At 37.7% G+C, this 26,884-nt stretch overlaps 1 protein-coding gene across 1 annotated transcript; it reads left to right on the top strand.

Moving 5' to 3' along the window:
• Positions 1 to 1,120: 1,120 nt before the first annotated feature.
• On the top strand, positions 1,121 to 25,814 carry Klkb1 (kallikrein B1). The gene is made up of 14 exons (XM_048330777.1): positions 1,121 to 1,340; positions 6,219 to 6,381; positions 7,731 to 7,837; positions 10,851 to 11,010; positions 11,932 to 12,041; positions 15,094 to 15,253; positions 16,429 to 16,535; positions 16,707 to 16,869; positions 16,959 to 17,071; positions 17,224 to 17,392; positions 20,782 to 20,957; positions 22,028 to 22,123; positions 23,805 to 23,944; positions 24,428 to 25,814. Exons 1-14 carry the CDS (start codon positions 1,283 to 1,285, stop codon positions 24,617 to 24,619), a joined length of 1,914 nt encoding a protein of 637 aa, XP_048186734.1. The 5' UTR covers positions 1,121 to 1,282; the 3' UTR covers positions 24,620 to 25,814.
• The last annotated feature ends 1,070 nt before the right edge of the window (positions 25,815 to 26,884 follow it).

Raw genomic sequence — 26,884 nt, 5'->3', positions numbered from 1 at the left:
GACCTGAACATGCTTTTGGCATGTCAGGTACCAGGATTGCCAGGGACTTGGGATAATGGGGAATGGGTCTGTTGCTGAGTTCCTAGAGGCCATCCTGGAACTGGCATTTTTTTGATGTAGACTTGGCATCTGGGATGGTAGGCAACAGACTAGAGCCTGGGATGAAGTGGCCTGTCTGATGCTGAGGTTTTCTTGGGTGGGGCTTGGTGCTGAGGTCTTCAGTAACGTTGGGTAGTCACATCCTTTGCCTTCTCCATGCACCTAGATTCCAGAGGAGAGTGAAGCCATCAATGTGAGATGGTCCTTCCCATACTCTGTAATGTGTCTTTTCTTCTTTCTGTTCTAGCAGGTGCTGTTACCTCTCACCTGGGTTCTTTCATTCTTGTGGAGTATCTTGGTGGACATAAAGTTGTTCAACTTGATGTTTCTGCAAAGGAACCCATGCTCGAAATTCTTATTCTTCCATCACTTGTAGCACTCCCTGAAAGGGTTACTATTTTGGATATGTGAACACAGATGTACACGGAGTATATTGACAGGACAAAAAGTTGAAACTGCTGGCAGAAAGCCAAAGTCAATATTGAAGCCAAGCAAATATGGCCTGCAAAGCCACATTAAGACAGCTTGAAAACCATTCATTTTTACATGGCAAGACAGGCTCTAGTCTCCAGAACCACAGAAGCAACTGGGCTTTCAGGTAGCAAATTTCTATTATTCTGATCACTCTCAAGTAGTGTTTTATTTTTAACTATAATATTTACCTTATGAAGAATCTGTTAATTTCTTGATTTCCTGAGTATTTAGAGATATTAGGTGGAACTATGTCTAAATGTAAAATATTTGAAAGCCAATGGTGATTTTTGACTGCTTTAAAATTATAATTTTATGGGCTTGAATATTTTAGAGGATTTATTTCTGTAGGGATTTCCACAACTATAATTATTTTTATTCATACTTAAATTGAGAGGTTTTATAACTGTTTAATCCTCTGTTGATTACCATTCTAAAATTAATAGCAAAAGAGATGACTAATTAACAACAAACAATAGTAAAGATGTATACCTTAAGAAGCATATAAAGTTGCAATTTCTTGGTACAAAATATTCCAAACACGCCTCCCCCACCCACTGTAATAGCCACCTGTTTCCATACTAGTCATTTTGTGTTTTGATTAGCAATATAGACACTCATAAGAAAATATGCATCTATATCTATTAAATTAATGACCATGTGAAATACTGTCTAAATCCAGCAAAGTTTCATATGTGTGTTTCTTTTTAGGATGTTTTCTTTCAACCAAGCTGCTCATTTTCTTTGTTTGTTTTCCACAGTTTCCTGTGGTAAGTATATTAACTATAACAATTAAAGTTAATGGTGCGTAAGAGAGGAATCGTTAAGCAAAATTTACCACCCTGGAAAATGCTACCAAACATAAAGCTTTGGGAGAGGGAGGAAAGCTCTTGAGGATTCAGGTGTCATTTTCATGTTTAGAGGAAAAGAACTACTCCTCAGATATATTGCTATAAATACATACGATTGACCAAGAGAAGAGCTCAGAAATTAAAATGCCTTATGGCATGAGTTACAAATAATTTGTTTGAAGGACTCCCTACCAAGCAGATTTCAAAACAAGCAGTCAGTTCCCACTTTTTATTACCAATACTTAAAAAAGATAAACTTTAGCTAAAAATTTGAAAGAGAACTAAGTATTTTATAGTTTCTGTGCCCAATAAAAGTATCTGATACGTACTGGATATTTTTTACTTTAAGCCAGTAGAAAAATATTTCAGAAACAAAGGTCTCTGGTTTAAATTTAACTTAGTTTGGCCAGCTGTTTGATAGTCTACATGAATCCTTTTAAACAGAGGGTTTCAATCTTATTTCTTTCTCTTTCTGCTCTATTAGTTTTCAGAGAGTAAGAGTGAGTCAGGACACTGACTTTCATTAAATATAGAGTGACATTTTTTTCTGGGCTACCACTATGAATGGGTTCTGAGATTAGAGTTAAGATATGATCAAACCACAATGATTGTTGTATGGCTAAAATCAATTCCTGTGGGTGAGGTTTACATTTGAAAAGAGATGTAATATCTACAAGAAAAAGCTTTCATTTCCCTTTCCCTAAATTACAAGCTCCCTTCATTTGTCACCTCTTTTTAAATGTTCTTCTATGATACAGTCATCATCACATAATAAACAGTCATAAGTAGTATAGGCTGGAAATGTTATGGACTATGCCATGTAAAATAGATTGTTTTGCAAAAACTAAACATGATTACAATAGGAAAAATAGAATGGTTAATACAGAGAAAATGGAAAACTTTACTTGTATATATTTCCCCAAATTCAAAAATAGCCATTGTTCTTTCAGATATTTTTCTACTGCATCTATTTATATATTTTGCCAAAGCTATAAATGATAAGTACTCTAACTCACTTTCACCATTTCTAGGTGTCTTCAATGCAAGTAAATACAGACCATATTTTTGGTATTTGTTCCTTTTCATGAGTTTTTTTATGTACCTTCTTATACATAGGGTCAATTATTTCTACCGCTTAATTTTTTGAAAGTAAAATTACTAGGTACAACATTGTGAGTATTTTTGAAGATTTTATGACATACACAATGAAATTATCTTCCCTGGGATGGCTTTGTTCACAAGCATATGAGAGTGCTCAGTTGTCCTACATAGGCTAATTCTAATAGGAATCTGCTATTTTGTGGCTTGGCATGCAGTCATGTTACCAGGAACAGTATCCAAATTTACTCCTAGAAGACTGCCTCCATCTAGTTTTGGCCTATGTGGTTCTGATAATGTAGCTTTTGCGGATACAGTAGTGCTAGAAATTGTAACCCACCAGACCAAGAACCAGGAAGTGCAACCATCTTGCCTGCTATAAACACTGAGAGTCAAAGTCACATAACAAGATTTTTACTTAGACTTTTAGAAATAGGAGTTGAATCATAAGAGAAAACAAAGGCCTAAGCTGCCAATATGACCCAGCTGTTATGCAGATCGTGAAACCACTGGTAGTAGCATGCAACAGAGTAAATCAATACAGAAAAACTGTGTGCGGCTATTCACTGTGGAGTACAATGTTTGGGTATTCTTGAGATCAGATTCATCATGGACTTTTTGGCTTCTGAACCAAAAATTTCATCTGTACTCAAGGAACTTTGCACTACATTTTCTATGATTTAGGAAAAAAAAGCATTATTATATCAACACTGTTTTTTAAATTGTTGTCAATCTTACAGATAAAAGGACATCTTGATATTTTATTTATTTTTGTTTGCCTTTTCTTTATTGTCAAAGTGAAGTACAGAGGGGTTACCGTTTCATATGTAAGGCAGTGAGTACATTTCTTATCCAACTTGTTACCTCCTCCTTGATTTTTACCCTCTTCCCCCTCCCCCCACTGTGTGTTGTACAGTTGTTTACACCAAATGGTTTTGTAAGTATTGCTTTTGGGATGGTTTGTCTTTTCATCCTTTGTCTCTCAATTTTGGTATTTCCTTTCCCTTCCCTAGTTCTAATATACATATATAACAGTATCCAGATACAGTGATAGTGGGGTAAAACCATGGGAAGGGAATATGAGAGAAAAAGAAAAGAAAAAAGAAAAAAAAAGGGTACTGTTCCAAATAGCATGTTGAAAATAATTAGAACAATGATATACCACTTGTGTCCATAATGTGGAGCTCATTTCACTTAGCATCATCTTATGTGTTCATATGGGCATAGCTACTGGGCTATTGTGATCTTCTGCTATGACTAAACTAAATGTGTATTAATTATTCCCTATGAGGGAAACCATAGCGTCCATGTTTCTTTGGGTCTGGCTCACTTCACTTAGTATGATTTTTTTCCCGAGTCCTTCTGTTTCCTTATGAGTGGAGCAGTGTCATTCTTTCTGATAGAAGCACAGAATTCTATTGTGTACGTGTACCACATTTTCTTGATCCACTCATCTGCTGAGGAGCATCTAGATTGGTTGCATATTTTAGCAATGACAAATTGTGCTGCAGTGTCCATTATCAGGAAAACAAATAATAACAAATGCTGGAGGGGATGTGGCCAAAAGGGAACCCTACTACATTGTTGGTGGGAATGTAAACTTGTTCAACCACTCTGGAAAGTGGATGGAGATTCCTCAGAAGGCTAAACATAGAGCTCCCCTATAATCCAGCAGTCCCACTTTTTGGCATCTGCCCAAAAGATTACAAGCAAGACCACACTAAAGCCACCAACACATCATGATATTTTAAATTGTATGCATTTGTGATACTGCTTGTCATATACTTACTTGCTGTACTTCTCAGGTAAATTATTTTTTTCACATCTCTCACTAATTTAACAGAGTATTTTTCTTCTTCTTTATTATTTAATATTATTTTCCTCATTATTTTCTTACTTTTTTCATGTACTTATTTGTTACCTTTCTCTGGAAAATAATTTTTTCATATTGTCACTAATTTAACATAGAATATTTTTAATTATTATTGATCATGTAGTTTCTAACAAGGTCATATAACCTGCCCTGTATCTAAGGACATGGGGAAGGATGTGGAAAAACTGTGAAAGTCACAATCATTATAAGTTCTGCTAAATTCACTCTACAATCCAATCCAAAGCTAACATTGTCATTGTCATCATCATCATCACTTCTAATCACCCTCCCCCGCTTCTATCATCTGAGTCACATGGCCAGCATAGGCTCCCCAAGGCTGACACTGGTCATAGATTACATCTGTGTCATTTACATGGGGAAAGGATGACAGCTTGATAATTATGAATCAGCCCCAAACACTAATTATCTAAAGATCAAGTCTCTTTATAGGTAGTATTGTCACTGGCCAACCACTCAGTACGTTGTGTTTTAGTGAAATCCCAGACATATACACTAGGGAACTTGTAGTCCCTGAAGTTTCTACCCATGATCTTTCCAAATTCAAATCTTGCCCAGGTGCAGGAATCTTAGCCACATTTCTGAAAGAGAGACAAGCTGATGCCGAAAGGGGTGATACTGATCAAAATGCAGTGGTTTCATAAACTGCTTTGTTGAATGACAACTCCTTTTGTACAACTACTCAAAGATAATAAAAAAACACTCAAAACAAAATCAACAACAAAGAAAGAGAAACTGGTTTGGATCATCAAAATAGAATCTGGATCAAGATCCTCAAAGGGCTACAATAGTGCAGAAACAATACTAAGTCTATGATGTTTAATGAGACATATGTCAGCCAAGCTTCCTATTTCCTGAAATTTAATATGAAAATTGAAGAGTGACAACCACACCAGCAGTGTACTTGGAATTCACTGAACGATCCCATGGTTAATGGACACATAGCTGACTAAAACCCATGCTCACTAAGCTGGAAAGCTTATTAAGTGGATTTTGAACTGGGTCTTTTAAGGAAAATTCAAATTCATATCTTAAAGTCAGTGAAGATAATTTTTTCAATAATATGGGAGTTGCAAAGTATTTCAGTTGTAAATCCAAACAACAAGCAGACTGAATTTTTTCCAATTTAGCATATGGATGCATTTCTTCAAGATATCTCAGAAGTGAGCTTTTAAAGCATAAAAGCTAATTCATTTGTTTGAATTAAACTAGGATTAGGAGCAACATTTAAGATTACATGCTAGAAAGGGGGCCAACGTTGGGAAGCAGATTAATTTGAGATTTTTGTTTTGTCTCATAGTTTCTATGAAATATATGGATTTGTGAGTACCCTGAGACTCAGTTACTTGTTATCTCTCTTTTTCTATCTCTGTTACACATAATACACACACACACACACACACACACACACACACACGAATATTGGATAAAAATAATGAAGCCTACCTGAAGCTCCCTTTACAAGGTGTAAAAATTTAGGTAGATATTTATTCTAAAAGTGTTTCAAATGTATAACAAACATAATTATTTTTAAGATATATTTTCATAACATGTTAGACACCAAAAAGAAACTAAGCTAGGATTATAGTTTATAGGGGCTAATGTATAATTATTATATGTTTAAAAACAGCTAAATTTCTATGACGTATAGCCTTATGTGTTGTTTAAACAGTTGCCTTCATGCTTTTCATCCTGCCTCTGTGATTAAATTCACATAAAGGTCTTTAGGTAGGAAATGCATGAAAGAATATAGATATATTTCCCTTAAAAAGTCATTCCATGTCAACGTGTTAACAATTGTATTGTAGGATGTCTGACTCAATTATACAAAAACACTTTCTTCAGAGGTGGGGATGTGACTGCCTTGTACAGCCCAGACGCTCACCACTGTCAGATGATGTGCACATTCCACCCCAAGTGTTTGCTCTTCAGCTTTCTCCCTTCCAGCTCGACCAAGGATCCAGAGAAAAGGTACATGAAATTCATAACTGATTAGTCACTTTTCAAAGTAGTATCCATGGTAGGGCTGGGGATATAGCCTAGTGGCAAGAGTGCCTGCCTCGGATACACGAGGCCCTAGGTTCGATTCCCCAGCACCACATATACAGAAAATGGCCAGAAGCGGCGCTGTGGCTCAAGTGGCAGAGTGCTAGCCTTGAGCGGGAAGAAGCCAGGGACAGTGCTCAGGCCCTGAGTCCAAGGCCCAGGACTGGCCAAAAAAAAAAAAAAAAAAAAAAAGTAGTATCCATGGGATGCACAATGCACACCATTTTGTAGCATCCCTCAGGATTGTTTATGCTGACTGTGTTGTTCAACATTGATTCAGACATCTCTCCAATTGGATGAAAGTCATCATATTAAAAGTTGAATTTGTTTCCAGAGTACGTAAAAAATGAAATTAACCTTACAGTAGACTAGTCAGATGGAAGGGACCCTTACATTAGAGATTACAAGGAGTTGATAAGAAAGATGAACATTATATACAGACCCCAATTTTTTGAATAATTAAACTGTTTAAATAAACTACTTAAAAATCACAAGTTGAAAAGTCATTTCCTGATTTAAGAAATACTGAAACGTTCTTCAATATGGTTTACTCTTAATATATTTTAAAGTGTCTTTTGTCAGGCACCAATGGCTCTTGTCTGTAATCCTTATTACTCTGGAGGTTGAGATCTGAGGACTGCAGTTTAAAACCAGTCCAAGAAAGAACATCCATGAGACTCTTATCCCCATTTAGCTGTCAGCTTTTTTTAAGCCAGAAAAGGAGCTGTGGCTCAAATGATAGAATGCTAGCCTTGAGCACAAAAGCTCAGAGACAGCGTCCAGATGTTGAGTGTGTGAGTGCACAAACACACACACAAAATATGTCTATAAAGAAAAACAACGCTGAGGAGTTGCAAAAACTACTGGACATTATGGAATTGACTCTAACAATGCTTCTCCCACAGGTTGCCAGCATTGCTGTCTATTCTTGTTAATATATGGAAAATACCAGGCATGTTCTAGATGCAGTTTAATCATTCTACTTCCTAAGTGACTCTTGTTTTCTTTTTAAATGCTTTGTTGTTTTCTATATTTTCTATATGTTTTTATTTTATTTTTTGCCAGTTGGGGGCCTTGGACTCAGGGCCTGAGCACTGTCCCTTGCTTCTTCTTTTTGCTCAAGGCTAGCCCTCTGCCACTTGAGCCACAGCGCCACTTCTGGCCGTTTCCTATATATGTGGTGCTGGGGAATTGAACCCAGGGCTTCATGTATATGAGGCAAGCACTCTTGCCACTAGGTCATATTCCCAGCCCGACTCTTGTTTTGAAAACAGGTTTGGATGCTTCATGAAAGACAGTGTGACAGGAACCCTGCCAAGAATTCATCGGACAAATGCAGTCTCTGGATATTCCTTAAAACAATGTGGATATCAAATAAGTGGTAAGGTGTCAATTTCTTAGCTATATCTGAGTTCCTAGTGGATTATCATAGAACAGTTTTTGCTTCAATTCTGGACTGTTGTGGACTTTTGGAAGGGAGCAGCAAGAAGGATAAAACAGATGCAGGAAACACCAACCTTGTATTTATCCGTCAACATTCTTATTGAGGCTTATTTGCTTATTTATTTACTAGTTTATACCACTTTCTCAGAAGGGGAATCTTATTGTTACATTTCCACGTTTCAAAAATATTTTAATTAATATCACCTGCTCTATCAATCTCTCTGCCTCCCAAAGCTCTTATTAGTTATGAAATTAGAAAAAATTTCTAAGATTTGCAAAAATTAATTCATGTGCAAACAATAGTCACTCCTTGATTTGATTCCAGATAAGGCACTTAAAGAAAACTCAGGGAACGTCTCTCTTCTAAGTTTACTTGCAGGTAATTTGTGATTCTCAATCAGAAGCTCTTTGTCCTTTCCTCCCAGAGAATATTTAGCAATGTCTGGGGACATTTTGGGTTGACATTTTGAGAGAGATGATATTACTCTACGTAGTCAGGTGAAACCAGAAATCTTAGAAAACATTTTAAAAGGCATAGAACATTCCCCATAATAAAGAATTTTCCCACCTAAAATGTCAGTAGTGCCATTAATAAGGCTTTGAGAAAGCTTTTTGGGTATCAGCCATCCTATGGGTCTGGATTCTTTGAATCTTGCTGGGACTACTACTTGTTAGAAAAAAAAACCCCACCAAGGTTGCTACTGATGGTACAGGAAATGTTTCCTATACTAATTGACTATTTCTTTAGCATGACTGGGCTGATCAGGAAATAAAAAGGGTTACAAAGACTCTCTCACTAGCTGGGCTGTATTCTTACTATTTTATCCTTACTGTCTACCACTAATTTTGTAGGTTAAAATTTCAGATACGTTCAAATCTCTCTCCCAAATACCACACAATCAATACACACAAATTCTAAACTTACAGTCTGATTTTTTTAAAGTTAATAATGAAGGGTAGTAATACATGAGTTAAAATATGGAAGCATGACTTAGCCAACATAATAGGCCAGTTAGTCTGAGGTGAGTACATCAGGAAATCAAATTAATAAAAAAATTAATAAAAATAATACATTAATAAAATCAGATTTATATACAAATACAATTTTGTAACAAGTATTCAATGAAGCATTAGTTTCTCATTATCCTCTCTTACAGCAAAATTTAATGGGAAAAATGTGTTATTCCCAATACTGCTGGTTATGGATAATTTCTGCCCACATTTAGTTTTACTCTCTAAACTTGATTTGAAATTTCTTTTCTAACACTCTAATACCTTAGATTAAAATGAAATAAAAATCTTAGGAAGAACAAAATGTCTTCAAGCTCAAGATGAATTCTAGTCAAAAACATGTAGGAGTAGGTAAAGTTTTCAGATAATTATAATGAAAAAGTTTTGTTGTAAATATTCCTCCCATATCTTAGACTATTTCTTCTCTCTTTTATGTTCATTAAGATCCTATTTTATTAGCATATATTGGGTATTTATTGTGATATAGGGGGATTTTACTGTGATAGTTCCATACACTCATGCAATGTACCTCTAATTAAATAAACCTCTTTTAAAAATTTCCCATTCCCTCCCCCTTCTTAAAGCTATGTCAGTATGTTTCATTGTATTATTTTCTTCTTTTAAAAAAGCATTACAAAGTTGATGTACAAAAGGGTTACAGTTACATAAGTCAGGTAATGTGTATATTTCTTTTTGAACAGTGTCATTCCCTCTATCATTTTCTCCCAGTTTTTCCCTCCCTATTCCCCACAAATTGCGGACTTCATTTCTAACATAGTGTCTAGTGAGTATCACTGCTGAATTAGTTCATTTCCTTTCTCATCTGTAGCATATTTGAAGAAAGTTTCCATTTCTATTGTCAGTATATTCCTGTTTTCATAAACACCTCTGGGGATGGGGATGACTCATTCACTCCGACTTCAACATATTGCTTTACTTTTAACTTGCATGTTTTTGATCTTCCCATTCTTAAAAGTAGTTTTATGACTTTGTATTTCTTAGAATAACAAAATTTCATACCATAAATTGTGGGTTGTTGTACTGTGGGTAATAGTCCTTTCTGAACATAGTTTAATTTGCAGGTATGACTTAAATCATACATATACGTATACAAACATACACACATAGACATGTCTAATTTGGGTGAGGAATGGTGGTGGGTACTTGTAATCCAGCACTCAGGACGCTGAGGCAGGAGGATCTCAAGTTTGAGCCCCTCTCTATGCTACATAATGAGAACCTGTTTCAAAAACCAAACAAGTAAGAAAAACAAGTCAAAGAACAGAAGGAACCAATCTGGTTTCCTTTTAGAAGAATTATTGTTTTACTATAAGATAAATTTTAATTAAAAATGTCATTTAGTTGAATTTCACAAACTTACGCAAACCAGAAATGAGTTAATTATGGGCAGATAAGTGCACCACTCCACATTTTATGAAGATTTCTTAAGGATGTAATGTTAGGGCTCATGGATGCAATTCATAATCTCATGTGACTAGTTAAAAGTAGAGAAATAAAGAAGATCCTTCATCCAGTGACAAGGTCAAAGGTTGTTTAACAAACAATCTCCTAGCACTCATAATCAATATCCTGGTAATTTGAGACTTGTATAAACATTACAACTTTCCACTCACTGATAATTTCAATACAAATGTGACTCGTATTATGGTATACTCTTTAAAATTTAGGAAGTAGTTTAGTTCTAGCATTGCATGGTGTGTGTGTGTGTGTGTGTGTGTGTGTGTATGTGCATGTGTGTGTATTTCAAGCAAAATTTGATCATTTAGGGTCATAACAAAAAACATTAAGACCCCTACTTAATAGAGCACTGGCCCCAAATGGGATACAATCATTCAAAGCTACCATGCCTTATTGGTGTTGCTAATCTGCCTCTAGAAATATATGTGACTGAGTGTGCTCTACATATTTCATTTATACAGCTTGCCACCGGGACATTTATGAAAAGATTGATATGAGAGGGTCCAATTTTAATGTATCTAAAGTTATAAGTGCTGAAGAATGCCAAAAACTGTGCACCAATAATATTCACTGCCATTTTTTTACCTATGCCACAGAAACATTTCCCAGCGCAAAGTATCGGTGAGTGAAATGTGATGTTTGTTCTTTACCATGGTAGTTTGGGGGACTTAATTTTATTTTTCATGACTTCTAACTTGTTTTTCTCAAATTAAAGCCAAAGGAAGATTGAGTCCAAGGCTCTTTACTTATTTACTCCGTTTTAATGGCGTTTCTTTTTCCTGAAGAGATTAGGTCCTACTGGCCCCCCAGGCTCTGTTTGGGAGTGACAGTTTGGAATGATGACTTCTGGCCATGGTTCTGGTGGATCATGCCTGTAATCCTAGCTACTCAGGAGACTAAGGAGTGAGGATTGCCATTCAGAGCCAGCCCAGGAAGAAGAGTCCATGAAACTCTAATCTCCAAGTAACTACCAAAAAGTTCAAAGTGGAACAGTGACTCAAGTGGTAGAGTGCCAGCCTTGAATGATAAAGCTACGAAATAGTGCTCAGGCCCCTAGTTCAAGCCTCAGTATTGGCACATACAAACTAAAATGATTCCTTCCACTACATTCTATTCTTACCCAAATCCCCTCTCTGCAGGGGAATGGGGGAAAATGTTTACCAGTTTACAATTCCTCTAGCTTACATACTATCAGGTTCTTTGTTTGTTTGTTTATGCCAGTCCTGAGGCTTGAACTCTGGGCCTGCGCACTGTCCCTGGCTTCTTCTTTTGCTCAAGGCTAGCATTCTACCACTTGAACCACAGTGCCACTTCCAGCTTTTTCTATATATGTGGTACTGAGGAATTGAACCTAGGGCTTCATGTATATGAGGCAAGCACTCTACCACTAGGCCATATTCCCAGCCCACTATCAGGTTCTTGTTTGCTTTGCCATTTGAAAATGCTACTGCTGACAGACCATTTCAATGCTAAATATTACCTGGAGAGTTGTACACATCTTAATAAATAGGAAGAAAAGTCATCTCTTCTTTTCACACTCAGGAACAACTGTATGTTAAAGCACAGTCCAAGTGGTGGGCCTATGAGTATAAAGGTGCTGGGCGATGTGGTGTCTGGATTCTCCCTGAAGCTCTGTGCACTATCGGAAATTGGTAATTGGATGACTAGTACTGCACTATGTGAGTTCAGTAGGCAGTGCAAGAGTTCCCCTGGGGAATGTGCTAATCTCTGAAACCTGTGAGTATGTTGGTGAGAGATGTGACCAAGTGAAAGACTTTGAAATAAGAATTACTCTTGCTTAGCTCAGTGTGACAAACCTAGTCACAGCTTTCTTATAAGAGGACTAGGGATAAGGAGGCAAAAGGGTCAGAGTCAGAGAAATTTGAAGATGTTACATTATTGAAGGCAGAGGAAGTGTGCCTAAGCAAAAGACCTAAGCAAATGATGACCTCTGGAAGATGAAAATAGCATGGAAACATTTCTATGGAGCTTCCCAAGGAACCAGACCTTGCTGCCATCTTGATGGTAGCTCATTAAGGCCTTTTTTAAACTTCTGATGTCTAGGAATATAAGATAATAAATTTGTATTGTTTAAAGCATCTAAGTTTATAACAATACCCCTCTAATAGCAGCAATAAGACACTAGTTCAGAGAATTTGTAGATAAAATAGTTAAGGTCACTTCTCATTGGTATTCATATTTATGTCATGATGCATCAGTAGAATGTGGTTATTTTCAACACATAAGTCATTTCAATTAGAATATATAGACAGTTGTCATGAAAACCATTGCTACACAGTATTGTGTGCTACTCTGTGCTAGCTTTCTGCATTGGTTTCTGCATTAGGAACTCTGTGTGGAAGATTGGGAAGTCACAAACAGTCTGTATCTTTTGACTCTTCTTCTTTCCAACTCATCCTTTCTATGCTCTATGCCATGTTTGTTGTTTCTAACTTTTCAATTACATGATTTAAGGTTTGTGTATTTTCCAGGAGAGTTTTTGAAGGTACAACTGTAAGAGTTAAGCATGTTAATTCAGATGAATTCCCTTCTGCGCATACATTGTTTTTGCTGATTTTCTGTTGCAATAGCAGAAGGAGTGAGGCTAGATAATTTATAAAGAAATTACATTTATTTAGTTCATGGTTCTGGAGTCTGGGAAGTTACAGGTTAGGTGGCCACATCTGGAAAGGGCCTCATGAGGCATGACAACATGGGAAAAAGCAGCAAGGCAAGCAGAGAGTGTGGAAGAGCCAAAATCCAAGAGGAAGACTTGCTTTGTAACAAGTTTCTGCAGAGTAACTAATCCAGTTCTATAGGAAGATCATTAATTCATTCACAGGAGGTCTGAAACTCACAAAACCTCCCACAAACCCCCTCTTCCCCACAACCATGGAGGACCAAAACCCAACAAGAGTTTTGATTCAAAATGCTGCAACACTTGCTGAAAGTGTTTGCAGTTATCACAGAGAGCTGACAACATTGTGCCCTGCCACAGATTGTTGGCACTCTTGGTTTATTTTGAAGTGCTGCCATTAGAAATGGGATCAGATTAATCTATGTGGTTCCATAGGGGAGCTCTAGATAGACACTCCTGTGCAGAATATAAGGAAAAAATCAGTACAGCTTCATGGTTCAGAAATGAAATGGCCTGTGTCATGAGATCATTCAGTCCTCACAACTACACATATCTCAATAAACTTGTAAACCATCTGTCAGGGACATCCCTGCGAAAATGCAAATTGTAGGCTGGCATCAGTGTCCCAGGCACTCATTTCCAGCTGTTAGGGTCTGTGTATATTTGAATTTTTTGTTAGTATATTTTGTTTTTCTTATTATTATCTTTAAATAGTTGTACAAAGGAGTTGCCATTTGACAACACAGTTGATGAATGCAATATATATTGATCAATGTTACACCTTTCAACATTTTCACTGGTCCTGCCTTTACCCACCCCTGCCCTCACTCTTCTTAATTTTGTAGGTTATACACTGTATTATTTGATTTTGGTGTGGGGTGGGGATGGGTGTTATGAGCTTGAATTCAGGGCCTGGGAGCTGTCGCTGAGCATTTGTGTTCAGGGCTAGCACTCTATCACTTTGACACATACCTCCTCTTTCCAGTTTTCTGGCAGCTTATTGGAGATGAGAGTCCACAGACTTTCCCTCCCCAGGCTGGCTTCCAACATGGATACTCAGGTCTAAGCCTCCTGCATAGCTAGCGTTAACAGGCATGAGTCACCAGTACCTGGTTGACATATTTGATTTTTAATTCAAGTAATTGATGCTTAATTTCAGAGACTGCTCACATGAGAGCATCATGGGAGATGTTCTCTCTGTGTGTTTTTCTCTTTCTGTCTCTCTTTTCTCACTCTCTTTTTGTTTCTCCTCCATTTGCCTTTTTCAGTACAGCTATGAACATTTAACTTGTGACTATACTCATTTTTTCCATAAATGCTATTATTTATTTCTAAGCTTCCATAATTTTAATAGAACTTTTGTTATTGTGTTAAGCTGAGTAAATAGCATAAACACAAAATACATGAGAAACAAAGTCAGGAGAATGAAAGTGATTTTTACATGGCACTTCTATATGAGCCTGGGATTTCTATTAATCTCCTTTTATTAAAAAGTTTCTTATAGGGCTGGGAATATGGCCTAGTGGCAAGAGTGCTTGCTTTGTATGAAGCCCCGGGTTTGACTCCTCAGCACCACATAAGTAGAAAAGGCCAGAAGTGGTGCGGTGGCTCAAGTGGCAGAGTGCTAGCCTTGAGCAAAAATAAGCCAGGGACAGTGCTCAGGCCTCAGGACTGGCAAAAAAAAATTTCTCATAATAATCAAGAACATAGAACATAAAATTGTTATATTACTGTTCCTAAGGCCAATTCAGGATGAGGAGAGTAGGAAGAAAACACGAATACTCACTGAGTAACCTAAATATTGTGTATGGGTTGAAAGAGGGGCTGGGAGTAATGGTTGTGATTCAATTTCTTTAATAACATGGAACTTCCCTCTTATCGGTATTAAGGCAGTCTTGTCTACCCCCAAACAGCACAGAGGTTTACAGAGATTGCAATAGACAATTTTTCCCTTAGCACATATAGTTCTAAAAGTTCATAGAGCATCAGAGTTTCCTTCTTTACGATGATGAAGTCCAAGCCCATGTCACCACCTGAAGGATGCTCTTCCTCTGTGAGTACAACAGGTTGCAACATGGACATGTTCCAGCATCGAGCCTTTTCAGACGTGGATGTGGCCAGAGTGCTCACCCCAGATGCTTTTGTGTGTCGAACTATCTGCACTTATCACCCCAACTGCCTCTTCTTCACATTCTATACGGATGCATGGAGCGTGGAGTCACAAAGGTGAGTGTGGCGGGCAGCCAATGCTGCTGTCCTCTCAGCAGCCTTATGCTGTGCACTGTTATATGTGCCTTGTCTTACATAAAACAAACATCACAGTGAATCTATGAAACAGTCACCCTGGGAGAAGAGGAATTTGACAGCCGTCTTCCTGGTATTTATGGGTTGGATTGGCATCAGGTGATTTAGCTTGTTTTGTCCTGATATAAGTTCTTACCTGACCTCTTTAGCGTTAGGTAATCTATCCTTGTTTTTAAATTTATATATATAAATGGGGCCAACAGAAAGCATATATCTACATAAGAACAGCAAAAAATCTTAATATTCCATCTCTTGATGTTCTTTTTCAGTTACAAACTGAAACTCTACCATTATTTAGAAAGAAGAACTCTACCATTATCTTCTTTTCTTTTTTTCAAAATTTTATTATCAAACTGATGTACAGAGAGGTTACAGTTTCATAAGTTAGTCTTTGGATACATCTCTTGTACTGTTTGTTACCTTGTCCCTCATACCCCCCTCTCTCCTCCCCCTTTCCCTTTCCCCCCCTGAGGTGTTCAGTTCACTTTCACCAAACAGTTTTGCAAGTATTGCTTTTGTAGTTGTTTGTCTTTTTTTACCCTGTGTCTCTCAATTTTGGTATTCCCTTTCAATTTCCTACTTCTAATACCAGTATACACGGTTTCCAATATACTCAGATAAGATTACAGAGATAGTGTAGGTACAACCGCTGGAAGGTGATACAAGAACATCATCAATAATAGAAGCTACAGATACACATGGGACGTTGAAAGTAGTTACAACTGTGAAATAACAATCGTTTCCATAACATGGAGTTCATTTCACTTAGCATCATCTTATGTGTTCATAAGGGTATAGCTATTTACAGGTTTAGGCAAGTCATAGCAGAACATTACCATTATCTTATTTTGATATCTGAACCTATCTGTTTTATCAGATGGAACTGTGGCTTGATTTACACTTACACAATATAATTTATTACAATCCTATAGTCTGGTTTACCTTGGTGAGTATTTGAATTGAATAAAATGTTGAGCTTCTCTCTCTCTCTCTCTCTCTCTCTATATATATATACATATATATGTATATATATAGGCTGCTTTAGTATTTTGTATTAATGCAGTTTTTATTTTGTCTCTCGTGTATTTTTAAAATAGACATGCATGTTACCTTAAGACTTCTGAAAGTGGAGCCCCAAGTCCCTCTATTCAAGAAAATACTATATCTGGCCACAGCCTGGCCACCTGCAGGAAGACATTGCCCGGTAAGGAGAGTCAGTGTTGGTGCTAGATGACTGACAGATATCAAGATTTCTTTTCCCTAAGTGCTAGTGATCAAACAATCTTCAGGGCAGTAGAACGGTGTGAACATGTGGCTTATCGCTTTGTTGTTGTGGTTGTTGTTTTATAACTTTTTCTGTTGATTCCTGGCACAGAACCCTGCCATTCCAAAATCTACCCTGGGGTCAATTTTGGAGGAGAGGAGTTGAATGTGACTTTTGAGGAAGAGGTGACTGCTTGCCAGGACACTTGCACAAAGATGATTCGCTGTCAGTTTTTCACTTTCTCCTCCCTCCCTGAAGACTGCAAGGGAGAGAAGTAAGGGGCAATGTAATTGGTGACTGGCGAGGTATTTCATAGCATTTCCTTCTCTGAAGGTTTCTCTTTGCATGGTTCATTTGATGCAGGTGTAAGTGTTCCCTAAAGTTATCACTGAATGGCTCCCCAATGAGGATCTCATCTGGGACACACTGGAGCTCTGGCTATTCCCTGAGACTGTGCAAAACAGGGGATGGTTCTGGTGAGTCTTCAAAACACCTTTGTCACAGATGTCAAGGGATGTCTGGGTTGCTGTGATGCGTGGCTTCATCTTAAGGACAGTATTGTGTATCTCCTTTTCCTTGACTAATTTCTTCCAGTTCTCACCCTGAGCTGCAAATCCTCTCGTTTTAGTCTGCACAACAAAAACCAATGCACGCATTGTGGGGGGAACAAACTCTTCTTTGGGAGAGTGGCCCTGGCAGGTGAGCCTGCAAGTCAAGCTGACGTCTCGGAACCATGTGTGTGGTGGGTCCATCATTGCAAACCAGTGGATCCTGACTGCTGCCCATTGCTTTGATTCGTAAGTTTATATAAGGGGATCTTGTCTATTTGTCTTGAAGAATCAATCTATAATCAGTTTCTCCCTTATCAGATGATGTTATTAATAGAAAAATTATTTGTTTTTTATAAAAATATTCTATTTAAATGTATTCTTTTATCTTTGGTGGTAATGGGGCTTGGACTCAAGGCCCTGAAAGGCAAGTGCTCTACTACTTAAGCCATACATCTAGCTCTCAGCTCTGTATGCTTTAGTTTATTTTTCAGGTAGGGTCTCATGGGTACCAAGGACCAGCCTTGAACTGCAGTCTTTCCATCTCAACCTTGTACATAGCTGTGGTTATGAGCAAAGACCATCAGACTCAGCCTCTAAATTTACTTTTTAAGCAATATATAAGAATATAAAAATTGTGCATATTTAGGAATTGCACATATAGGGATCCATGTGATGTTTTGATACATACATGTGAGTGTGTCTGTGTGTGCACACATGTGTGTGCAGACACACACACACGTAAAGAAAATCTCAGGGACAGTCCTCAGATGCTAAGGGTAGAGCTCTATCACTTGAACCATAGCTCTACTTCTGGCTTTTTCTGCCCAGTTTGGCTTTGAACTGTGATTCTCAGAGCTCAGTCTCCTAAGTAGCTAGGATTATAGGCATGAGCCTCTGGTACTTGGCTGTTGTGTGTGATATTTAGGTCAGAGCCAATCTATGTATCTCCTCAAACATTCAGTTTTTCTTCATGGTGAACCCACAGAAATTTTTTTGCTCAGATGTTTTGAAATATACACTATATTATCATGCAACAAATCCCCCAAACTTTGTTCTGCTATCTAGCTCCTATTTAATACTTTTTCAACCTCTCGCTGTCTGTGCTGCCCCTTTATTATCCTCTAACCCTGGTCACCACCACTGAGCTCTCAACATCTATGAGATAAACTTTAAAAAATCCACACTCAACTCAGTCCTTGCAGTATTTGTCTTTTGTTCCTGGCTTATTTCACTTAACATGATAATTTACATAGTTCCATCCATCCAGATGACAGCACTTCATCATTTTCTGTGGTTAAATTGTATTGCATTGTACTGTTATGCCATATTGTCTTTATCCATTGATCCACTGTTACTCGATATGTGGATTTTTCCCATTTTTTTAAGCAATGGCAGATAATATACAAGTTCTTTTTCTCTACATTCTTGCCAGCATTTGCTATTTTTCACTTTTTTTTAATAGCAGCCATTCTTAGTGATATCTAAGAAATTTTAAGGAGAGATCATATTCAAAATATTTCACAGCATGTAGGGTCCTGACCAATCCAATCCATCAGAAAACAATGTGTGATTAATATGCACTAAATAGAAATATCTGTGTTTTATTGGACAGATAGTGTGAAATGTCTGAATTTTGAAGTGTAAAACAATGAGACTTTGTAGTTTGTGAGTCACAGATCCACCAGTTATTAGAATGGTGACTTTGGACAATTCACAAATCCTTTCCAGATTTTAAAATTTTTTAAATTTAAATTTAATTTTTTTTCCTGTCATAGGGTGTCAGTTTGGGGCCTTAATGCTGTCCCTGCATTTTTGTGCTCAAGGCTCTACCACTTAAGTCACAGCTCCACTTCTGGCTTTTTGTAGTTAATTGGAGATAAGAGTCTCATGGATTTTTCTGCCCAGGTTGTCTTCAAACACTGATCCTCAGATCTCAGCCTTCTGAGTAGTTAGGATTACAGGCATGAGCCACTGGCATTTGACTAAATTTTTAAAAATAGTATCTAATTTATGATCTTCTTAGAAGGGTTAAATGATACCCTTGGATATTTAATACCATAGTTGAAATATAACAATTGCTCAGAAAATATAAATTAACACATACTATATTCTATAAGAATCATAGAAATGGATGAAGCTTATGAATAAGCTAAAGGGATAGTGAAATGCACTTGGGATCTCTCAAAAATAAGTAAAAATCAAAACATTTTTATTTAGTGGAATTTTCCCCTTCTCCTGCCCCAAAGGGCAGGGCCTGGGAGGTGTGCATTAGAATCTACACACTGCCACATCTGCACAGCAGTCATTGGCTTCACAGAAGGACAGCAAGGCTCCTTGGTGTGGTGTGGTGTGTGTGTGTGTGTGTGTGTGTGTGTGTGTGTGTGTGTGTGTGTGTGTGATGTCAATACATGACTTCATGGAAGGAAGATGATTGGAAAGCTCAGAGATGGGAAATAGTCTCTGTTTTTTGTAAGTGTACCAAAATAGAGATCAAGCACTTTCATTCTTTGAGGCTTGGTGCTTTGAGTGTTTTAAGAGATTGATTACAGAGCTGGAATCATTGTGATATAATTGAAAGTCATCTGAGAACTATGATATTTCCTCTAGAATTTTTCTTTTTCTTTCTTTTTTTTTTTTTTCTTTTTTCTTTTTTTTTTTTTTTTGGTGCTGGTACCAGGGCTTGAAGACCTCATGCTCTCGCTCATTTTTTTCCAACCTCACAGATGTTACTCTCCCACTTGAACCAAACCTCTACTGATGGCATTTTGCTGATTAATTACAGAATCTTGAGGATTTGTCTATCTCAGCTGACCTTGAACCAGGATCCTCAGATCTCAGCATTCTGAATAGCTAGAATTGACTACAGAGATGAGACATGGAGGCCTAGCTTCTTCTAGAATGTTTTGCAAGCATTTCTCGTACCTCTCATTTGCTGTTGATTAAAATATACATATCTCTGAAAAAAAGAAGGTTGTGGTTTTGAATTTATTCTATATAAAGTGAATTTACATTTTTTTTTTTTTTTTGGCCAGTCCTGGGGCTTGGACTCAGGGCCTGAGCACTGTCCCTGGCTTCTTTTTGCTCAAGGCTAGCACTCTGCCACTTGAGTCACAGCGCCACTTCTGGCCATTTTCTATATATGTGGTGCTGGGGAATTGAACCCAGGGCCTCATGTATACGAGGCAAGCACTCTTGCCACTAGGCCATATCCCCAGCCCCTATGAATTTACATTTTTAATCCTTTCCAAAATATAAATATGTTTTGATCAATTTGATCCATAGGCTCACCAGTAGGGGCTGATTGTAATCAATCTGACTGCAGTTATCTGAGTTTAATGAAAGCAATTGCTTTCAGGTTTGGTGATCTGACCTCCATTTCTCCACAGCTTTTCAGAATAGCAATACTTGCATATTTTTCCTTGAGGTAAACATGTGGTAATGACATAGAGATACATTGTTATATACTAAATTTTCAGAGATCCAGTACTGTTGCTGTGGGTAATCACAATTTACCAGGAAGAGGAAATGGATCACATGTAGAATTTCCTTCTTTAGTCTTTTTTGAAGGAGGAAAGGGAAGGAAAATGGAATAAGCAACAAGCCCGCATCTCATCAGGCATTTGTTTCTCTCCTAGGATTCCTTACACGGATGTTTGGCACATTTACAGTGGTCTTATAAATCTGTCTGAAATTACAAAAGAAACTCCTTTCTCACAAATAAAAGAGCTTATTATTCACGAGAACTATAAAGTCTCAGAAGGTGGTCATGATATTGCCTTAATAAAACTTCAGGCTCCTTTGAATAATACTGGTACGCAACATATTTAAGGAAACACTATACGGGTGAATGGTATTTGATTGAGTTAAGCCATCAGCTTGAATGAGAGGCAGAATCTGCAGAGTTTGTCTTTACTTTCTGCTTGGTGTTGAGTGGAAGTTGAGGACTACCAAGTAAATTACATTCCTGTGACATAAAAGATCTCCTACTCAAGGAACAAGAAATGGTCAATAGTTTTTCTAGAGAGGGACACAGATGCATATATGTTGTTAAAATAATAGACTGAGTCAGGTTGGTGGCTCATGCCTGTAATCCTAGCTAGGTGGCTCAAAGGCAGCCCAAGCAGGAAAGTCTATGAGACTCTTTTCTCCAATTAACCAGCAAAAATCTGGAATGTGCAGCAAAAAAGTGAAGGGACAGGACCCAGACCATGATTTTAAGCCCTAGTACCAGCACAGGAAAAAAGAAATAGTAGGCCAAGTTAACATCTATGCCATCCAAAAGCACTGGACTTCTTTTGATAAGAGTAACCAGAATCGAGTGTTATTTTCCAGGATGGACTTCAGGAGAGAAGAGACAGAGGCACAAAATCTGGGAAGAAGGGAGTTTCTGCTTCGTTTTGGTAGAACATCAGCCCTGAGAAACTCAAAGTGCTCATTAACAACTGTTGACTGCACACAACCTGCTTTTCTATTTGTTCCTCGAATAGCCTCGTCTCCAAAACGGAGTGAATCATTTCCTCCCTCCATTTGTTATCATAAGTAAGATAATAAGTAAGGCATTTCATGGGATGTTTCTGCTGTGACTGACCTGAGCCATAATATACACTTTTAAAAAGGCAAGAACCTAGAAAGGCTTTTGACAGTAAATTTGGATTCTGACTTTTGGTATAACCCAGGAAATGTCAATAATAGTTTTATGTCATGTAGGCATATCTCTAATGGGAGAAATTTTCTTGAATCACCAATTCAGAAGTCCAGCAAAGACCAGTCATTCTCAGTGTGAGTCTGTGGAAAGAACAACTAGGAATAGCTAAGAGTGTGTTTTCAAAGTCAGTATCTATCACTTTACTTAACCAAGTTAATTCTAAAATTATCTTTCAGAATTCCAAAAGCCAATATGTTTGCCTTCCAAAGTGGATACAAATACAATTTATGCCCACTGCTGGGTAACAGGATGGGGCTACACTAAGGAAAAAGGTATATATAGCTTGACATTTTCTGTTTTTCTCTTCTGACATGTTAAATCCTCTCCCATCTAAATTTATGTCAAAGTTTATTTATTTTTTTGGTAGTACTGATATTTGAATTCAGGTCCTCACACTTTTGAGTCAGGTACTCTACTCCTTCAACCATATCTCAACCCCTTCATGATTCACTATTTTTTTTCCAATAGGCTCATACATTTTTGCCCAGCCTCAGGTTACAGTCTTCTAACAAGTGTGGTTGGCAATGACAAGCTTGTGCCACCACAGCCAGCCCCTTTCTTGAGATGGGTCTTCCAAACTTTTGCCCGAGCTGTCCTCAAACTGAGACTTTCCTGAGTTTCATTTCCACAACACCCAGGATTATAGCTATAAGCCTCTGCACCAGGTCAAACTCAGGACTTTTAAAATTAATATATTTCCAAATATTTGTTCAGTGACTTCTGAGATAGTTTTGGCACTGAAAATAGAAAGAAGTAAATTTCCAAGGATCTTATTTCACAATGAAGATAATTTGTTTGACTTTACCTGTGGAACTGGGCCTTTATATGATCAACAAGCCCACTACAGCCCACTTGGTCCCCAATATTACTATTACTATTAATCAATATTTCTATTAATAGTAATTAACTTAACAATTATCTGCAATTAATATGAATGCTGTTGTCACTATTAATCATAACATTAATAACAAAAGTAATTAGTAATAAAATATTGATATTAATAGTAATTTCTACCTCCCAATTCTGTGTTCTTCCTTGACATCAAATAGCTAGCTGTATAGACAGTCAGGCACATATCTCTTTTTAGACATTCTTAATCTGTTTTTCCATTCATTCTTCTCATAATCTCTTAATGCTTTTATATCAAGCACGTAAGTTTATGAAGAAAACCAATTTGATTGCAATAAGGCTAAAAGATTAGGCTATAATGATATATGCACATCTGTATTAATGTATTAAATAGTTGTTTTAATAACTACCACAACTTGGGAACCATGGTTAGCACAAGTGTTATTTCCATATTTTTTTCCATATTTAACCACCACTCCAGTAATGTAATATGTACCTATTTACAATCTTGGTCTAGGACAAGGTAAAAGTTGCAGCTCCTGGTTAGACCATCCAGGCTATGGTACTGATGGCAATGCCTACCCTCTGAGGGGCTTAGATTGAGATGAGAGGATGGTATAGGCTAAGCCCCAGTCTCTGATCAGCCTTAGGGTATGGCATTGTTGAAACCTGTCTCTGTGTTTCACTCTCTTTCTTTCTTTCTCCAGTTCTCTCCCTTCCTATTTTGCTCTCTGTCTCTTTCAATCTCTCTTGTTATCTCTCTGGATCTCTTTGTCTGAATGACTCCCCCCAGCCCCCAGATCTTTTTCTGTCTCTCTGCCTGTGAACTCCCTCTGCCTGTCCCGCCCCCAGATCTTTTGCTGTCTCTCTGCCTGTCTGTCTTTATCTACATACGTGAGAGATATTCATAGGCTGTTCACATGTATACAAAGAGATACATGTATACACACATATATAAATATCTACATATATGCACATACATACATACATGAATGCATATGTATACACACATATATACATGCATCACATGTTTTGCTCTTTTAGTTTTATTTCCATATTTATTGTATTTCTTCCCTCTGAACTTGTATATTGGTTACTTCATAGATGAAATCCAAAATACTCTACAAAAGGCAAGTATTCCTTTGGTAACAAATGAAGAATGCCAGAAAAGATATAGAGATTATATCATCACCAAACAGATGGTCTGTGCTGGCTACAAAGAAGGGGGGAAAGATGCTTGCAAGGTAATGCATTTGGTCATGGAACAATACACAATACTTTGCTAGAGATAATTCATGTCAAAATAGTTCCCAGTAGTGTATTTCATTACATTTAACAATCCAGACAAAAATAATGTGTTGATTTTTTACACAATATCTAACATATACAATGTGCACCACATATTGTTTATGATACATATGTCACCATCTGTGTGGGTGAATGCTGTAATTCAGAATAATAGTGCTATGTACCGTAATTATACTAAAATATTAGAACTTGAAATTTAGTTGACGGAAGAATAAGGGAATTTTGAGCTTCTTTTACTTTTTGATGGAAGCTGGAATACACTAAAAATGAAACCATACTCATTCTCATCACATGCAATGATTGATGGGAAGGGGAGATGCCTGAAAAGCATGCATGTGTGTTGTGCGTGGTGTGTGCAGTATTATTGTACCTCTGGTATAAGCTTCTATCATTGTATTTTTAAACCCACTGTACCCCAGGGAGATTCCGGTGGCCCTTTAGTTTGTAAGCACAATGGAGTGTGGCAGTTGGTGGGCATCACCAGTTGGGGTGAGGGCTGTGCCCGTAAGGAACAACCAGGTGTCTACACCAAAGTTGCTGAGTACGTGGACTGGATTTTGGAGAAGACCCAGAATGGCGATGGAGACAATTCAATGACATCACCTGCATGAAGAACCAAGGAAGAGCTCAGGGTGCAGTTCTTACTTCATAGCAAGGATTCAAGCCCAACTCTGAATCTGGAAGTCCTTGTCTGCAAGTGCACAGTGGCATCTACCTCACATTGTCACTGATGAAAAGAACACAATGAATACACAACTGCTGGGGACGCTAGCTTAGGACACTATCTTGCCAAAATATGCTTTGAACATTTAGTAACAGAAATGCTTATTGGTAGATGACTGAAGAGCTTCATGGTTGTTTTTTTTGTTTGTTTGTTGTTTTTGAAATAAAATTCCCAATGAGTATAAGTAGATAAAATCCACTTGTAGCTGCAAAACAGAACTGAAAATAAATCACTTGAGGTTGTCCCACAGTGGCTGGGATCTTCGCCTCTTCTTGCTCCCCCTGGAATTCTGTACCTCTCAAAGGCCATGTCTCTGAGCCTCAGACTTAATGAATTATTTTGGATTATTCCTCTAAATTTCTGCCACACTGTCGGTGAAGTGTGGGGAAGCTTGAGTTTCATTCTACTCAGGAGAAAGAGATCTGTGTCACATTTCACTTTGCAATAAAAAGAGGAGTTATTTGTATGTGGGAAAACAAGACACTATTCTACGTCAGTCTCTTCTTCCCTTTTTGAGCATGGCATCTCTACTTGGTCCAGGTTAGATATGCAGTTAAGGCTTACAGAACTGTATTTTCCTGGTTGTAGTTTTAGAAAGAGCCTGCATGGAGGTAAACATTTTGCTTTGAAATGAACATCAACCCTGGAGTATAGTGGAAACTGAGTTCTGCAACCTCATTCAAAAAGTATTATCAGGTATAAAGTTTTGCAGAAAATGAAGACTTGTACATTCACAGTGGTATTGAATAACTTGGGAATAGATTACATAATCCTTAAGTAACACACATTCCAAAGCTGTCAGGTTTATTACTATAGATAATTGTTGATAGCTTGATTCAGTTCAGTCACATGGATTGGCACTGACTCAGAATAGGATATTTTGAAAATATCCTGAAAGGAGGAAAACAGAAATGTGAAGTTTTATACAAAAGATTCAATTTTTTCTTCCATATTCAAAGGCATGGGGAATGGTAGATAGGACTGAAGATGGAGTAGCTGAAGAAATCCAGGAGTTCCTGGTTATGCACAGACTATGTGGTAAAAAACAAGAGTTAAGAATTTGCCCCACAAGCAAATAAATGGTTCTTATAAAACCTAGTCGATGGCAGGAGTTGATTATTTTTTAAAACACACATTTTTTTAAAAAGCCTTTGCTTTTGCCTATCATAAAGATCTTGGCCTGGTTTTGCATACAAGTTGTTTTATACTTAAATTGCTTTGCAGTGGTGATCTGTTCATTACCTTGGATTTTTAGTCTTGCTGATTCTAAAGAGTTGGTTAACAGGACTTTGGAGTGCTTGCAGGGTAAACGGGCTTTTGTTGTTCAGATGACCTCAGCTGGGCCAAAAGAGAGCTGAGAGAGAGGGAGAAAGGGAGGGAGGGAGGGAGGAGAGTTATGAAATGTGGAACTTTCTAAGGCATAAGTAAATCAGTTTAAAGTTTGCCAATGGGAGCCCGGGAGTCCTGGGGTGTTCCGTTTGTTTTTCATCAAGTGTTTGTGTTCAGGGCAATGCAGGAGCCCTTCACACAGTTAAAAGCCTCCTCATGGGACTAAGAAGCAGGCAAGAGGTTGGACTGGCTTCTCCCTCACCCAGAAGAGCAACAGTGAAAGGGTGTATGGCAGGTCTAGTCCAGGAAAAGGGTCATGGGGTGACAGCCCTGGAAACTAGCTCTGCTCTTGCCCTGCACAGAAAGCCTGAGTGGAGATTACACAGCAGGGGCTGGGGACACACCCGCTCACAGGATGTGAGCTAGGGTTCCAATGTCTGCCTCTAGCTTAAGCTTAACTTTATTTTGATTATTATATGTGTTTATTTGTGTTTATTTGTGTCAGTGCCTTCATATTGAATGTAAGTAGGCATTGAGCAAATATCAAATGAATATGTGTGTAATAAAAATGAGGCAAAGGTTGAGCACTGGTGGCTCACCCCTGTAATCCTAGCAGCTCTGAAATCTGAGGTCTGAGGATCGTGGTTCAAAGCCAGCCCAGAACATTTATAAAGGAAGTCCAGTCTGGACTCTGCTTGCTTGAGCCTCAAACCAGTGCTGCTCTGGGGGCTCAGAATTTATGTTCATGAAAGAATTTTACAAACACATTCACGTGGGAGAAGTTGCATTTTCCCTAATCTGCAAACTGCATCAAATGAAAGAA

Source organism: Perognathus longimembris, chromosome 21, assembly GCF_023159225.1.
Source record: "Perognathus longimembris pacificus isolate PPM17 chromosome 21, ASM2315922v1, whole genome shotgun sequence".
NCBI classification, from domain to species: domain Eukaryota; kingdom Metazoa; phylum Chordata; class Mammalia; order Rodentia; family Heteromyidae; genus Perognathus; species Perognathus longimembris.
This window is presented reverse-complemented; position numbering and strand designations above follow the sequence as displayed.